Below are 17,436 nucleotides of genomic sequence, written 5' to 3'. Positions count from 1 at the left end.
TGCTAGCCTTACAGTTCTGTAGTCTCGGGAGCTGCCCCACTCCAATGACTCCACTAAGTAATACCCTAGGGGGACTCTGTGGTGGCTCTACTGCTGTGACAAGTCTGCCTGGGCTGCCAGGCTGTCCATTACATCCTTGAAATCTGACATGGCCCTATAGCTCTTACATTCTGAATGCCTGCAGAATTAGCATCATGTGGACGCCAGCAAGATTTACAGCTTGTACCTTCTGAAGTGGTAGGATGAGCCCTACCTGGGCCTTCTTGAGCCATGGCCAGGTGACTGAGCAGCACTGTGCAGAACTCAGGGGGCAGAGTCCCAAGTTGGCACAGGGCAGTGAATGCTGAGGTCCTAGAGGGAACTCTCTGGAAACCCTACTTTCAAAATCCTAGCTTGCCTTTAAGATCTCCGAAATCCCTTTGGAGTCATTCTCCCACTATATTGATGAATAGAACTTTTTATCCATATTAATCTCTTTAGCAAACAGTGACTTGGCCACACCCTTAGTATTCTCTCTCAAACATCCTTTTTTATTCTTTACCATGCCAGACTGGAAGTTTTACAAATTTTTCCATTCTGCTTCCCTTTTAATTATAAATTCTGCCTTTAAATCATTTGTTTTCTCTCATTTTACTGTGAGCAGCCGAAAGAAGCCATGCAGCATGTTGAATGCTTTACTACATAGATATTTCTTCTGCCAGATATCCTACTTCATCACTCTTATGTTCTGCCTTCCACAAAGTCTCAGGACATGAACACAATTCCACCAAAGTCTTCACAACTGTATAGCAAGGATGGCCTTTACTCCAGTTTCCAATACTTTGTCCCTCAGTTCTGTCAGACCTCATCAGAATGGCTTTTACTGTCTGTATTTCTACCAACCTTCTGATCACAACTGATATAGTTTGGATGTTGTCCCCTATAAATCACATGTTCAATTGTAATCCCTAATGTTGGAGGTGGGGCCTGGTGGGAGGTCATTGAATCATGGGGCTGGATTTCTCAGGAATGGTTTAGCATCATCCCCTTGGTGCTGTCCTTGTGATGCAAGTGAGTTCTCACAAGATCTGGTTGTTTAAAAGTGTGTGGCATCTTCACTCTTGCTATTTCTGTCTCTGTTCTTACCATAATACCCACATGTAAGTACCATTTTGTCACCATGAGTAAAAGCTCCCTGAGACCTCCCCAGAAGCCAAGCAGATGCTGGCACCATGCTTGTGCAGCCTCCAGAACTGTGAGGCAATTAAACTTCTTTTCTTTATAAATTACCCAATCTCAAGTATTTCTTTTCTTTTCTTTTCTTTTCTTTTCTTTTTTGGCTGAGCACAGGGGACTTTACTGATGGTACACGACAAGGTGGGGGCTCCCTAGGCCCCTCCCTCTTCAAGTGGTCTGCATGGAAACTGTGAGGAGGGGAGATTCAGTATGGTGGGGGACTGAGTGTCCCCCAGCAGTGAGGGACTCCCCAGCAGTGAGGGTCTCTCTCTTCCTGATGCGCTCTCGCTGGGGCTGGTGGTCCAGGGGTCTTACTCCTTGCAGGCCATGTGGGCCATGAAGTCCACCACCCTGTTGCTGTAGCCAAATTCATTGTTATACCAGGAAATGAGCTTGGCAAAGTGTTCATTGAGGGCAATGCCGGCCCCAGCATCAAAGGTGGAAGAGTGGGTGTCGCTGTTGAAGTTGGAGGAGACCACCTGGTGCTCAGTTTAACCCAGGATGCCCTTGAGGGGGCCCTCCGACACCTGCTTCACCACCTTCTTGATGTCATCATATTTGGCAGGTTTTTCCAGACAGCAAGTCAGGTCCACCACTGACACGTTGGCAGTGGGGACATGGAAGGCCATGCCAGTGAGCTTCCCGTTCAGCTCAGGGATGACCTTTCCCACAGCCTTGGCAGCATCAGTAGAGGCAGGAACGATGTTCTGGAGAACCCTGCGGCTGTCACGCCACAGTTTCCCAGAGGGGCCATCCACAGTCTTCTGGGTGGCAGTGATGACGTGAACTGTGGTCATGAGTCCTTCCACGATACCAAAGTTGTCCTGGATGACCTTGACAAGGGGTGCTAAGCAGTTGGTGGTGCAGAAGGCATTGCTGACGATCTTGAGGCTGTTGTCATACTTCTCATGGTTCATGCCCATCACGAACATGGGGGCATCAGCAGAGGGGGCAGAGATGATGACCCTTTTGGCTTCCCCCTGCAAGTGAACCCCAGCCTTCTCCATGGTGGTGAAGATGCCAGTGGACTCCACGACATACTCAGTGCCAGCATCACCACACTTGATTTTGGAGGGATCTCGCTCCTAGAAGATGGTGATGGGATTTCCATTTAATGACAAGCTTCCCGTTCTCAGCCTTGATGGTGCCATGGAATTTGCCATGGGTGGAATCATACTGGAACATGTAGACCATGTAGTTGAGGCCAATGAAGGGGTCATTGATGGCAACAATATCCACTTTACCAGAGTTAAACGCAGCCCTGCTGACCAGGCACCCAATATGACCAAATCCGTTGACTCCGACCTTCACCTTCCCCATGGTGTCTCAGAGATGCGGCCGGAAATGCAAGAGAAGATGCAGCTGTCTGTTGAACAGGAGGAGCAGAAAGCCAGGTATTTCTTTACAGCAATGCAAGAATGACACAATACAATGGCTACTTAACTAATCTCTAAGAAGATTTAGGTTTTTGCTACAGCTCTTGTCTACTTCTGAGCCCTCACCAGAAATGACCTTTATGCTCCATTTACGGCAACCTAGGCTTTTTCTAGTCTGCTCTTCTAAATTCTTCCAGCCTCTAACCATTACCCAATTTCAAGGTGCTTCCACATTTTCAAGTATTTGTTATAACAATTGCCCCACTTCTCAGTACCAATTTTCTGTCTTAGTTCATTCTATGCTGCTATAACAGAATACCACAGACTGGGTAATTTTTAGTTAACAGAATTTATTTGGGTCATGGTTCTGGAGTCTGGGAAGTCCAAGACTGAAGAGCCACATCACATCTGATGAAGGCCTTTTCACTTTATCATAGCATAGCAGAAGACATCACAGAGGAGAGACAGAGCAAGAGAGGAGGACAAACTCATCCTTTATAAGAACTCCACTCCCACAATAACGAACCCACTCCCACATTAATCCATTCATGAGGGCAAAGCCCTCATGATCTAATCGCCTCTTAAACTGAAGGCCCCACCTAAACAATGTTCCACTGGGCATTAACTTTCCAACACATGAATTTTAGGGGACACATTTAAACCAGTGCCACAAGAATACTGGGGAGCATAAACTAGGGCTAACTTTATACCCAGGGAGTCTAGGACCTGGAAAAGAAAATTTCATGACACAAACTATTGTTGCTTGCCTCGGCAGCTGATGCCTCAGTTTGCAGTGACACTAGAGGGTTCTGCAGTCTTCTACTTCAGTTTGGAAGGAAGAAAAGGGAGACAAATCTTTCAACTTTAATGTGAATTTCAAAGATGCACCAGGTATTGTCTATTGACCCTCCACAACATTCCCACTCTTATTCTCTTCCCTGGATTTCAGAGGCTGGAGGCCTTGAGACAATATTTCTCAGACTCCCTTGCGAATGCAATCTCTGAAGAAAATTTGGAAGAGAGAAGGGAGCTAGAAGCCATACTTTTCCTCTAGCAGGAAGAGCAGATGTGAGTTTTCATAGCACCCTGTTAAACTCCTTTCTAAGCTAATCATGCTGGGGCCAATGGGATACTCATGCTATCAGCAATGGCTTTCTGCAGTTTTCTGTCCTCTGGGTGGCAGAAACAATTTCCTGACCACGGTGATCCTGAAAGCTAGTTGTAAACCCTGAGCTATAGTCATCCATATTCTTTCTCACTTCCAGGAATGATGATGCCCAGAGCGCCTTGGAAGCCATTTTGAAGAGGGCAGAGATGACAACAGGCTGGGTCTACATGAAGGGGCACTGCCTGTCAATATGGAATACCCACGGTTGATTCTTGTGTGAGCAAGAAAGAAACTGTATCTGAGCCATTAAATTTTGGGTCTAATCAGTAATTTGACCTAACCATAGTAGTACAAAAGTTGTAGTATGCATCTAGCTACTGGTAATTCCTAGAGTTTGTGGGCAGGCAACTGAGCTTACAAATGGTGTCTGAGCATCTGAGAGGTTGTTGTAGTTACATTTTCCCCAGGATGGTAGCTGCATGGGCAGGCAGATTTCTGAAGGGAACCATTTTGACCTTTCTCCTAGGCTCAGTACAGTTGGATCCTCCCGGGCAGCTAAATCATGTGTTCAGTACAGCATGGCGGGCAAGAAGACCTGGAATGAGGATCACCTTGTTTTTTTCCTGCAAAGTCATGAATAATGTGACATTGAACAATGCCCATTCCTTTACTACTGTTCTCCCCAGAAACCCTCATGCAATGGAGGAAGGAACAGGGGAGGGAGGAACATTGGCTGAGAAGTCAAGTGGAATGGGTCCTAGTTCCAGTCTGTTAATGACTCCCTGAAGAGTTTTTTTCCCTCCTTGGGCCTCAGACTCTTCACCCCAGAAGGGAATTGTTAAGGGGTCTCAGAAGTGAGACTCAGAGAACACACCTGCTGTGTCTTTGTGTGTGTGTGTGTGTGTGTGTGTGTGTGTGTGTGTGTCGGTAGATATGCGTTTAAGGAAATTCTCCTGCTTGGAAGCCACAGCTGCTAAACCAGAGGGTTGCTCAAATCTTCTTTTGACTGAAAGCATAGTCTGAGGACCGGCAGTAATAGCATTGTCTGGGAGCTTGTTAGAAATGCAGAATGTCAGGCCCTTTACAGAAGTATTGAATCAGAATCTCCAATTTAACAAGATCCTTAAGGGGATCCCAATGTGCATTCAAGTCTGAGATGCACTGCTCCAGAGGACCTGGGATAAGACAAATGTCAGCCTGAAAAAAGGATGAGATTTGAAGTCAGGAGACCTAGGTGTTAGTTTTAATTGTGCCACTCACTGGCTGTCCAAATTGGGCAAGTCATGTAATCACCCTGATCCTTTTTTTGTAAATAGGGTGCTCTAATAACTACAGAATGGTGTCAAGATCAATGGTGTATGTTCTGGAGCCAAACTGTCTAACCTTAAATCCTGAGTTCATTTATCAGCTATGAAGCTTTTGGCGAGTTGCCTGATATCTGTGGGCTTCAGTCTCTTTATCTGTAGACAGGGTATCATAATAATGACAGACGTTGAGAATTTTTAAATGGGCTGGGTGCGGTGGTTCATGCCTGTAATCCCAGCACTTTGGGAAACTGAGGCGGGCTGATCACCTGAGGTCAGGAGTTCAAGACCAGCCTGGCCAACATGGCGAAACCCCGTCTCTACTAAAAATACAAAAATTAGCTGGCCACGGTGGCATGCGCCTGTAATCCCAGCTACTCGGGAGGCTGAGGCAGGAGAATCGCTTGAATCCAGGAGGTGGAGGTTGCAGTGAGCCGAGATCACGCCACTGCACTTCAGCCTGGGTGACAGAGTGAAACTCTGTATTAAAAAAAAAAAGATTTTAAAATGAAGTAATTAATGTAAATCACATAGCACAAGGCCTGGCATCATCTAAATTCACTGTACATCTTATTATACTCTGACTTCCTGTACTATCTTTCAAGAACAGAAAGAGACCTCTAAAATAGAGCCACCTGGAGGCTAGCTGAAGACTCCTACCTTTGGTGTTTATCATAGTATACATAATTCTCAACAATGGGCACAGTCACTCAAAGACTGGAGCTCTAACCTCTGAACCACCAGACAGGCATGAGATTGATTTCATGATATTATCTTAGGCAATCAATCAGTTCCCCTGCATGTATTCCCTATTCCTTTGTTGTCTATTCCAGTTACACTCAACTCTAGATACTCCCTTCCCTGTGAAAATCTACAGAGCAGCCATATACAGAGCAGTGCCATCCAGGTAAGAGATGATCACTTGTAACTGGCTTTCCTTTCCCTACAGGAACTCACACAGTTCAAAAAATGGAATGTCATCAAGGCATTGCCTGGTAGGCCTGTCGCCACACTTACTGGAGGGAAAGGATCTAGGATGAGGGAGGTTCCAGGGACCATCAGCAACATGCCAAACCACAGCAAGAAATCAAGCATGACTCAGCTCCTGCCCACTGCAATTACTCAGGACCTCTGCCCTTCAGATGTGGAAAAAGCCCAGCAGTGCCTTGCAGTAACTGCTGCTGAGGTCTGGAACTTCCCGACAACCTTGCAAGTCCTTTGATAAGGGGAGGCTCAAACTGGATTTCAGAAGGCCCACTGCACCAGGATGACTGAAACAAACTGTGGACTGGGTATCAATGCAAATAATATTGTAGCATCAGGAATAAAATAAATTTCAACTCAATAAGAAGCCTCTGCAGGTGGATGCAAGTGGTGATCCTGGGCAAAGTTGGTGCCAGGCACAGGCACACCTGTGCAAGGAAATGGAAAAAGGGAAGTCCACAGTATGGAAAAGTCCAAAAGGGGCACCAGCATGTTTCATAGTGTGGGAGAGAGGAAAATGAAAACACCACTTACCAGGTGCCTGCCAAGGGCTATTCCTGGGCCTGTAGCTCTAGAGATGTTCCTCTGAACAAAACAGGAGCCATCTAGGACAGGTGGTGCTTGGCTATGACAACAAGGAGGGAACTTAAGTCCAACGGGTCAGTAAGTGATGGATTTGAGTCTTCTCTTCTAATGGATTAGTAGATCCCAACAGTCAATACGGTGGGGGTTGGAAAAACTTTCCTGTGTTTCATGATACCCAAATGCCAGTGTCATGAATGGCAAATGCTAGCATCCCAATAACGGTGTGCCCTTCATGAAACCCCACCCAAAGATTCAGCCCCTTCTCCTAATGTTCAAGCACCTGTTCCTGCAGAATCGGGATATGAAGAGAGGCTGGCAAAGGCCACAAACCAGGTACTTCTGCAGCTTGCGGGAGGGCGGAGGTTGGGGCGGTTTCTATGCTGTCCACAGGACACTGTCACACTAACTCTATTAATCCTTTCCTACCTAGAGATAATGATACGAGAAAAGAAAGTTATCAGTTCACCTCTCCTCTAAAAATAAATAGGGTGGTATCTCTGAACCTGGCCATCGTTAAAAGATGCAAATAAAATACAGAGTGGGCAATAATGCAATGCACATATGCCCAAGACAAAACGGGCTGGCACAAATAAGGAAAGGGGCTTCATTTCTGAAAATACCAGCTCCACTTAATACTGGATACTCTCCTGCCTATGGAAATCCACAAGAGCAGTTGCAGAGAGCACAGCATGTTTCATAGTGTCGGGAGAGGACAGTGAAAACTGACATTTACCAGGTGCCTGCCATGGGCTATTCCTGGGCTTGGGGCTCTAAAGAGGTTCCTTTGAACAATAACAGCAGCCATCTAGGATAGGTGGTCCTCAGCTGTGGGAGAAAAGGGGGAAATGAGGCCCAAGAAGCTAGTAAGTGGTGGATTCCAGTCTTCTCTTCCAACGGATTATTAAACACCAATGTCCCAAGCAGGGTGTTTCTTAATTTTTGAATACTAACATCATGAATAGCAAATGCTGGCATGGCAATAAGGGTGTGCCCTGCATCTGGTCACATCTAAAACATCAGTCCCTTCTCTTTCTGAAGAAATACCTGTTCCTGCAGAATCAGGATATGGAGAGATGCTGGTCAGGGCCACAGACCAGGTGCTTTCGTAGTTTGCAGTTTATTGTCCCCAGGACACTGTCATACTATTAGCCCTTTCCTGCCTAGTGATAGTGATGTCTCAAAAGAATGTTATCAGTTCACCTCTCCTCTAAAAACAAATAGGTTGGTATCTCTAAACCTGGCCATCAGCAACACATACACATGAAATTCTGAATGAGCAATAATTCACTGCTCACATGCCCAAGGGAAAACAGGTTCTTTTCCTAGGACTTGTACAGGAGGCTTAGACAGGGTGACTTCCCAGGGGATGGCTGTACTGAGTTTGCAAATTTGGGCTGAGACTCATTCAAACTACCTGGGGAATGCAAGTTAACCTGCAGAGGAGAAAGAGAAAAAGGAGAAAGACCCATGTTTAAATGGAAATTAAATACATATCTGATGGATTCCATGATCAGCTTTGACACTTTCATCTGTAAACAGTGTCTGGAACCAGTTGGCTCCAGCACAGAAGGGACTGCTTTGTACCTGGTGGAGACCCTGCCACACCTGACCCAAGGAAGCCTGCTTGGTGACCAGGCAACCACAGAAGGATGAAGAACACACTTGGTCTGTTTCCCCCAGGCCCAGACAGGAAACAGAAAACTTTCCTCAAGGCTACTACAGGCCTTTTTAGGGGACCATGTTGCCACTGGCTGGCAATCTCAGAGAAAACACCTCTCTGCTTTTTACAGTGCGTTTTCAAAAAAGTAAAATCTAGATTGTCCCAGGGGTCTAGGATCTCAGGAATTGGAGCCCCTCTACTGAGTAGAGAAAAATCAGAATGAGGGTTTCTTTCCTCATTTCAAGAGATTGCTGGCTCTGCAGCCCAGCTCAAAACCCCATCCTCCAGGCCACTTCCCCGCCTGAGCCAGACCCCTTGCTCTCATGACTCTCTGAGAGCCAGCCCCATGGTCGGGTTCCCTGAGACCCGCCTGGACCTTAGACGGCCGCGCCTTCGAGCGCTATTGACGCCGGAGGCGCGACTCTTTTTCCTATTCCCAGGAGGGGAAAAAAGCGGGAACAATGGCTTTCGGGACAGAGGGACGCGAACACCCAATGCCGCAGCGACTGGCAGGGTCGCGATGCAGGAGGACGAAGTGGGAGAAGGGGCACTTCGGCCTCCCTGCGGGCGGGAGCTAGGCCGCTGGAAAGTCCGCTCGCCTCTCGCCCCAAGGGATGATCCCCTGGGCCTTTTGTACCACTCGCCACGGAAAATGGTCACAGGCTTTTCTCCCCAAACCGAACACTATTGGAAACACAGGGCCCCTGGAAGCCGCCACGTTGGCCATTGGCGGTGGCGCACCCACCCCCGTGCTACTGCGCGTGCGCAGCGCTGCGACACACTCCGACCCCATCCCGCGTTCCCAGGGGGCGGTGGGAAACGGAAGTGCTCGGCTGACCCGGGCGGGCGGTTCCTAGTTCGCAGTAGCTGTTGTCGTCGGTCTCTGAGGTTTCAGGCTCTTGGCGGTGAAGTAAGAGGGACGCGGAGGTGGTGATAGTTTTAATGGGGGACGGGGGTTGACGGGACCGTGGGGTCATGGGACGCCTTTGTGGGTGACAGGGTGGCTCTACAGCCTAGCTCAAAAGCCCACCCTCCAGGCCACTTCCCCGCCTGAGACAGACCCCTTGCTCTCAGGACCCTCTGAGCCAGGACCAGAGTCGGGTTCCCTGAGACCCGCAGGCCTGTGGGCGTGAGTGCTGGGGGCGAGGTTCGGGGCCAGCAAGTGACTGATTGATTGAGTCACTCGGCCCCTGTTTCCTGAGCTCCTAAAAATGCCAGGCAACCTTGCAAATGTTTCACATTAATCTTCACAGGAGCCCTGTGAGGTGTTACGATGATTATTTTCATGTTATAGAGAGAAAATGGCTCAGTGTGGCTTGGCAACCTGTCCAAAGTCACGTAGGTAGCAAACCCGAGGAATCCTTTTTCATTTCCTGTGCTTTGTTTGTCATGTTTATTGTTTCCTGTGTGTCTCCCCCGCTAGACTAGAAACTCTGCAGTAGCTGGGACTTTGAGATTTTGTTCACTGATGTATTTCCAGCACGGAGAACGGGCTCATGGAAGGCACTCATTTCTTCAGTGAATGAAAGTGGCACAGCAGTCATCAGTTGGTTCCAAAGCCCGAACTCAGGAAAGCAGGGTTTTCGTCACTGGGGATAATTGAGCTGTGCATGAATGTTAATTCACTCTTAAAGCTAGAATGAGGCGTTGTCCCTCTTCTGTTGGGTAAAAACCTTTGGATTTTACTCAACTTCACTGCATGGAAGGGAGCATAGGTGTTGCTAATTGAATCTCCTGTGGTCATTGTGTTTCAAGGGTCAGAGTGCAGACCTGAGACCACTGCTACACCGACTTCAGACTCCAGTTTATCTGTGCCCCGGCTTCCTCACTTAGTCTCAGAAGACTTAGGCTGAGGCCCCAGGAGGAGGTGAGTTCCCTGGGTCACAGGCAGAGATCTGGTACTATAGTGATGGCCCCAGCTGGGGTGTGTTTGTCTCTGAATCCCTTGGTCCTGCCGCCTTGGACATAAGAGAGGTAGGCTGAGCTGAGGCGAGTTGGAGGAGAAGCCTCAGCCCAGAGTCCAGACCCAGATCCTCAGGGCAGAGAAAGGAGGTTCACAGGACAGCAGGTCCTAGAAGAGCTGGACCCGTAGTGACCTTTGTCCCTCACTTCTGCTGAGACAGAGCAAACTGGCTCAACTTCCAGGTGCCATCGAGGACCATGTGACAGTGCAGTTTGATTCCTACTGGAGGAGGGACAGGTGAAAGTCACAGGTGAATGGAGGCATGGGTGCCTTCCATGGGGCAGGTGCCCTCCTGTAGTGGCTGCAAAGGCGGGATGAGGCTGGGAAGGATCACAGCCAGCCACAGAGGATTGGCCTCTCCTAGCACACCTATTTGTGCACCCATGCACTTCCTTCTCTTGCCATTGGCTTTTTCTGAATTTGAGTCAGCCCCACATCATCAACCAGGCACCTGCTTCCAGGGGAAATGCGAGTGTCCCTTCATCCTGACCGAAGTGCAGAAAATATGTTTTTAGTTTATAGAATTTCAGAGTAGTCTCTAGGTACGCTGTCATCTAGCTCTGCTGCCTTATTTCAATGTTTAATGAAAGTGGGCTGGGGGACATGACCTGCTAAGCTACACCAAGCTGAACCCTGTTACCTTGATACTGTCGCAGTGATTGCTGCAGTATGCAGTGGTTACTCTGCACAGAAGCTCCTTGCTGGAACTTTCTTTTGAAAAACTGCCAAAGAAGGAGGAGCCTGGTAATCAAAATGCAAATTGTGAGAAAGGAGGAAGTGGTGGGGTGGGAACAGGGTAGGTGGCCAGTTAAAGAGGCAGATGCAGGGGAGCAGGCACAGTGGTTTTCAACCCCTCACAGAACTGACAGTGCTGGGCTGTTACCCACCCAGCCCCACACCTCTCCTCCCCTGCAGCCCTCTGAGCCCTTGTTGGCCTCCTTGCTCCAAACCACATCAAGAGATCCTACTCATACACACTTGCAGAGGGTCTTTTCACCTCTAGGACTCTGTTTGATAAGAGGTAATTTTTAATAATTTTTAATTTTTGTTTTACTAGTGATATTCTTTATCAAAAATTGAGAAAATGCAAATAAAAGAAGAAAATTGAAATCACCACTCAATAGTAATCAACATCAGCATTTTAATAAATCCTCTGAGATGTCATATATGTGCATATTGATTATCAAAAATGAGATCACATGCGCTTGCTTTCTTGGAAGCTGCTTTTAAACACATTAGGAACTAAAAACAAATTCCATAGCATTTTGAAAGCCTGTTCAGTATACCTGCTTTTGCATGTGTCATATTTTTTAACTGTGTCCTCTTTGCTGGACATTTAGTTGCTTCCAATTTTTTTGTTTATTTGTTTTTTGTTTAGACAGAGATTCCCTCTGTCGCCCAGGCTGGAGTGCAGTGGTGCCATCTTGGTTCACTGCAACCTCCACTTCCTGGGCTCAAGTGATCCTCCCACCCAGCCTTCAGAGTAGCAGGGACTACAGGTATGTGCTACCATGTCTGGCTAATTTTTGTAGAGATGTGGTTTCGCCATGTTGCCCAGGCTGGTCTCGAAGTCCTGGGCTCCAGTGATCCGCTCACATCGGCCTCCCAGAGTGCTGGGATTATAAGCATGAGCCTCTGCACCTGGCTGCTTCCACATATTAATATTTTAATGGTAGAAATTACTACAGTTAACATTCTTTCAGCTTTTCCACATTTAGAATTGTTTCATTATGACAAATGTCTAGGAATAGAACTCATTATGACAAATGTCTAGGAATAGAACTCTTAAGATAAAGGAGATGTTAATTGTAACTGGTTTCTAAAGTAGGTATCTTTAGACACAAGTCATACATCTGTCCAGTAAGGGAAACAAAATTTCATTTGCCAAACCTACATGATTTTAGTAGAGTTTCATGGAAACAGCTGGAGCTACCACGTCATGTTTTTAGATCATTCTCCCCAGGGTACAAGGGTAATTATTATCAGGATGGTAATGGTGGTCTAATGGCTGTACCTACCGAGTGTACTCTCCTAATTTTGCCTTTATAGATCTCCATCCTTTGTCCAGAGCAGAACAGGATGGCCATGTCCCAGGTGAGTTCCTAATTTACCCATACTTTGTTTCCAGTGAAATTGAGGCAAGGTTTGGAATCTATATAGTAGACTTGAAAATACCAATTATCCCCTCTTCTCTGGCTGTTTTCTATTCAACTTGTTCTCAGCCTCTGGTTTCTCTAATCCTTCCCCTCACCAGGAGAGAGGAAAGACAAAAAGATTCCTCTCTGTACTTCTTGTTCTTTTTTTTTTCTTTTTCTTTTTTTCTTTCTCTTTTTTTTTTTTTTTTTTTGAGACAGAGGCTCACTCTATCACCCAGGCTGGAGTGCAGTGGCACAATCTCAGCTTGCTGCAACCTCCACCTTCTGGGTTCAGGTGATTCTCCTGCCTCAGCCTTCCGAGTAGCTGGGATTACAGGTGCCCACCACCACGCCTGGCTAATTTTTGTATTTTTAGTAGAGACGGGGTTTCACCATGTTGGCCAGGCTGGTTTTGAACTCCTGACCTCAAGTGATTCCCCCACCTCGGCCTCCAAAGTGCTGGGATTACAGGCGTGAGCAACCATGCTGTCTACTTGTTCTTCTGAGAACTGTACCTCATCTTCTCTTCATTTCCTTCTCACAGAAGATTGTTTAAATACATAGGTTCATCTTGCTTTTTCCTTTCTTCATTTCTAGATCACTTGGTCTTTTCATCATTCATATTTATGATAATAACTTTGTGCATAATGTTTTGATGTGCGTAGAAAAAACTAGTAGCTCAAAGGATTCTATCTTTCTCCACCCAGTACCATGTTCCTCGTCAGAGAAGCCCATTGTTAACGGTTGGGTTAAATGATGGGGTAGATGCATTTATATCAATTTAAGGAACTAAAAACATATGCATATGTATTGTTTTTATGCTTTTACACAAATGGCATCATACTCCCATACCTATCTTTTGCACCTGATTACTTTCTGGGTGGTGTTCCTTGTCGATATATAAAGATTGTTTCAATTTCTATTTCATAGTATGGATGTATTAATATCGTGTAACTTTATGGATGTTTAAGTTTTTAATTTCTTTTTACTATTGTAAACAGTGCCTCATGAACAACTTTCTCTGTATCTGCTTGCTCTGTAGTGCCAGTGTTTATGGAGGTTATACCTGGTAGTCGGGTTTTGACTAAAAGGTACTGAGACTTAAATTTGCCCTCCGAAATCCTTCATAATTACTCCTTTCACTAAATGTAAAGACCAGATAATTTCTGTGTTCCAATTTTCTAGGCTATTAAAGATGAAAAGTCACCCGGTTCATTTTGTGAAGCCACTTAACCTGAAATTTGAGGAAGGTACTACAAAAAAGAAAATCATAGACCAGTTTCCCTTAAGAATATAAACGTCAAAATATGAAAAATATTCTGAATAGAACATTAACAAATTGCATTGGGCATTTCAAAAGCAATGGATGCACGTGGTAAAAAAGTTCAAACAAAAGCTTTGTTCAACAACAAAACGTTTTTTGTGGTTTTTGTTTTTTGAGCAGGGTCTGGCTCTATCCCCCAGGCTGAAGTGCAGTGGTGCAATTTCAGCTCACTGCAACCTCCACCTCCCAGACTCAACAATCCTCCCACCTCAGCCTCCCAAGTAGCTGGGACTACAGACACATGCCACCATGCCCAGCCAATTTTTGTATTTTTTGTAGAGATGGAGTTTTGCCATGTTGCCCAAGCTGGTCTTGAACTCATGAATCTCTTTCTCTGCTTACGCACAATCACTTGTTCTCTCCTGCATGTGCTCTCTCTCTCTTTCTCTTTCTCTCTTTAACAAGTTATAGTACATCCTGGTCTTTCTGGTCCTTTTTGTTTTTTTTAATGATCTTTTCATTTGTGTTAACTCTACACCAGGGTTTCTCAGTGTGGCACTATTGACATTTTGGTTGAGGTCATTATTTGTCATGGGTTGCCTTCCGGTGCGTTGTATATGTAGCAGCATCCCTGGACTCTCTACTAGATGCCAGTAGCGCTCCCTCTTCCAGTGTTGGCAACCAAAATATCTCTTGTCATTGTCAAGTATTCCCTGAGGAATAAAATTATCCAGTGTTTAAAACCAGTGGCCTACCCCATTTACAAAAATGGCTGCTTGATACTTCATTTGATGGTAATACCACTATTACCTTTCTCCTAATAATAGATATTTAGGATATTCCTAGTCTTTTGCTACCATAAACAACATAGCAATGTATAGTAGATTCCCATTGTGTGCATGTGAGAACATTTATAGGATAACTTTCTAGATACGCAGTTTCTAGGTCAAAGTTTATGCATCTTGAATTTTGATTCAGAACTGTCAATTGCCTTCCAAATAGAATGTACTGATTTGCATTGCTGGCAACATTATAATGCCTTTTCCTATAAATGGGAAATCACAGTGTATTATCTGCTATGATTTTTGCCATTGTGAGGGACAAAAGAGTAGTGCATTTTAATTCGCTTTTCTTGATTTGAGTGTCTTTTTTCATTTTTAACCACCATTTGTACTTTTTTCTTTCAAATATGTATTCTAGTCATTTGCCCCCTTTTCTCTTGGGTGTGGAATTACTTTGATTGCTGGATGTTAGCTCCTTGGGTTAACTTAAGCAAATGAGATCTCTGTCATATATGTTGTCAATATTTTTCATAGTTTATTATTTGCTTTGATTTGTCTTATACCTCTTGGGGAGTGGACACAACATGTTTTTAATGTCTCATTTTACAATCTTTTGTGGCTTCTAGAGTTCTTGTATTGCTTATATAGGATTCTGTGAGTTGAAATTATAAAAATGGCATTTCAGTTATGTGGAAAAAATGGTGACTGAATGATGGTGGCACCGTTGAGTCTCCGTCTGGATGGAAAGAAAGTTAAACTCTTTTTTTTTTTTTTAAATTATACTTTAAGTTCTAGGGTACATGTGCATAACGTGCAGGTTTGTTACATATGTATACATGTGCCATGTTGGTGTGCTGCACCCATTAACTCGTCATTTACATTAGGTATATCTCCTAATGCTATCCCTCCCCGCCCCCTCCCCACAATAGGACCCGGTGTGTGATGATCCCCTTCCTGTGTCCAAGTGATCTCATTGTTCAATTCCTACTATGAGTGAGAACATGCGGTGTTTGGTTTTCTGTTCTTGTGATAGTTTGCTGAGAATGATGGTTTCCAGCTGCATCCATGTCCCTACAAAGGACATGAACTCATCCTTTTTTACGGCTGCATAGTATTCCATGGTGTATATGTGCCACATTTTCTTAATCCTGTCTGTCACTGATGGACATTTGGGTTGATTCCAAGTCTTTGCTATTGTGAATAGTGCCACAATAAACATACGTGTGCATGTGTCTTTATAGCAGCATGACTTATAATCCTTTGGGTATATCCCCAGTAATGGGATGGCTGGGTCAAATGGTATTTCTAGTTCTAGATCCTTGAGGAATCGCCACACTGTTTTCCATAATGGTTGAACTAGTTTACACTCCCACCAACAGTGTAAAAGTGTTCCTATTTCTCCACATCCTCTCCAGCACCTGTTGTTTCCTGATTTTTTAATGATTACCATTCTAACTGGTGTGAGACGGTATCTCATTGTGGTTTTGATTTGCATTTCTCTGATGGCGAGTGATGATGAGCATTTTTTCATGTGTCTGTTGGCTGTATGAATGTCTTCTTTTGAGAAGTGTCTGTTCATATCCTTTGCCCAGAAAGTTAAACTCTTCTACATCATATAAAAGTAAATTCCAGATTGATCAAATACCTAAATATATATTTGAAAAATTAGGTGAAAATGTAAGAGGATATTGGCATAACCTTGCTTAGTGCAAGAAACTTTTTTTTTAATGGTACAATGTTTTTCTTTTAATGATCATTGGGACATCTTAAAATTCACTACTAAGTACACACATAAATAAGGAAACATAAGAAATGTCATAACCCAAGTACTTTTGAAACTGCTTCTTAGTTCCAAGCCCCAGCATGTATCAATTGTATGAATTAATTTTTTTTTATTCAGAACCTGGATCTTTGTTTTAAGACTAGTATAAACAAAAATAAAATATAAACAACTTGTTATTAACATAATAGCTGTAGTTATTAACTGCAAGAATACAGTAAAAAAGAGTCATACTAAATGTTAATGTTCTTGTAACACAATTATCCATATCACCTTATGGTAGCAAATTCTGGCAAGGAATGATCATTCATTTCTTATTAAAAATACTTATTTCCAAGATTGATCAGTTATACCACAAATAAAACCACAGTTTATTTAATAGAGCCCTTACCTTTCTCTTTTTTTTTTCTGAAAGATCTGCCATTTACAGGGAACTACTAATTTCAGATCAGTTACTCAAACCAGGGTTATTCCTGTAAATTTACATCTTAACTTTATATATAGTAGATGTACACTCATATTCCCTCTCCAGTCTTTAAGCTAAACACTTTCACAAAAGAAACAACCTAAAATCACTTCATGTGAATCTTGGTTCTTACTTTTCTTCTACCTCATTTGTTCTTCCTCTTCATCACCAAAATTCTCTTCCTGCATGATGGTAAAGGAGAGAGATCTAGCAGCCACTTCTACAGCAAGGCCATCAGTGAAGGTAAAATCCAGTGACAGCTGTAGCCATGCCAGCCTCTGCTTAATGGAAGTCTGTAAGGACTCCCTGGGAGATGGAGGGGTAGTGGCCAGAATGCCTCCATCTGCTTGAGATTCATCTTCGCCTTCACATTGGTAACGCATTCTCTCTTCTGCTCCTTGGAGGAAGACTTCATTTGCAGAATTGCCTTTATTTTTGCCCTCTAGAGCAAGCTTGTCCAACCCATGGCCCCAGGCCACATGCAGCCCACGACAGCTTTGAATGCAGCCCAACACAATTCGTAAACTTTCTTAAAACGTTATAAGATTTTTGGCTGGGTGCGGTGGCTCGTGCCTGTAATCCCGGCACTTTGGGAGGCCGAGGCGGGCGGATCACAAGTTTAGGAGTTTGAGACCAGCCTGACCAACATGGCGAAACCCTGTCTCTACTAAAAATACAAAAATTAGCGAGGCGTGGTGGTGCATGCCTGTAATACCAGCTACTCAGGAGGCTGAGGCAGGAGAATTGCTTGAATCTGGGAGGCAGAGGTTGCAATGAGCCGAGATCATGCCACTGTACTCCAGCCTGGGCAATA

The 17,436-nt window shown here is 44.7% G+C and overlaps 1 protein-coding gene and 1 pseudogene across 16 annotated transcripts in view; one reads left to right on the top strand and one right to left on the bottom strand.

The window, feature by feature from the left end:
* Positions 1 to 1,500: 1,500 nt before the first annotated feature.
* On the bottom strand, positions 1,501 to 5,276 carry LOC101009430 (annotated as a pseudogene). Its single transcript, XR_002519595.2, has one exon. The product of XR_002519595.2 is annotated as a glyceraldehyde-3-phosphate dehydrogenase pseudogene (transcript).
* A 3,386-nt stretch (positions 5,277 to 8,662) lies between these two features.
* KRBOX4 (KRAB box domain containing 4) overlaps positions 8,663 to 17,436 on the top strand; it is a 28,880-nt gene continuing 20,106 nt past the window's right edge. For 5 of the 15 annotated variants that reach the window (XR_004180831.1, XR_004180836.1, XR_004180830.1 and 2 more), the window contains exons 1-2: positions 9,174 to 10,099; positions 12,245 to 12,289. Coding sequence is in view for 8 of the 15 variants with exons in the window: in XM_017953811.3 (XP_017809300.1) it covers positions 12,275 to 12,289 (15 nt within the window). In the remaining 7 variants the exon portion in view is untranslated. The other 10 variants (XR_004180835.1, XM_009197463.4, XM_009197460.4 and 7 more) reach the window with 4 other exon arrangements.

The sequence above is a fragment of the Papio anubis genome, chromosome X (genome assembly GCF_008728515.1).
Source record: "Papio anubis isolate 15944 chromosome X, Panubis1.0, whole genome shotgun sequence".
Lineage (NCBI taxonomy): Eukaryota > Metazoa > Chordata > Mammalia > Primates > Cercopithecidae > Papio > Papio anubis.
Note: the sequence above shows the minus strand (reverse complement) of the source record. Positions and strands in the feature narration are given on the sequence as shown.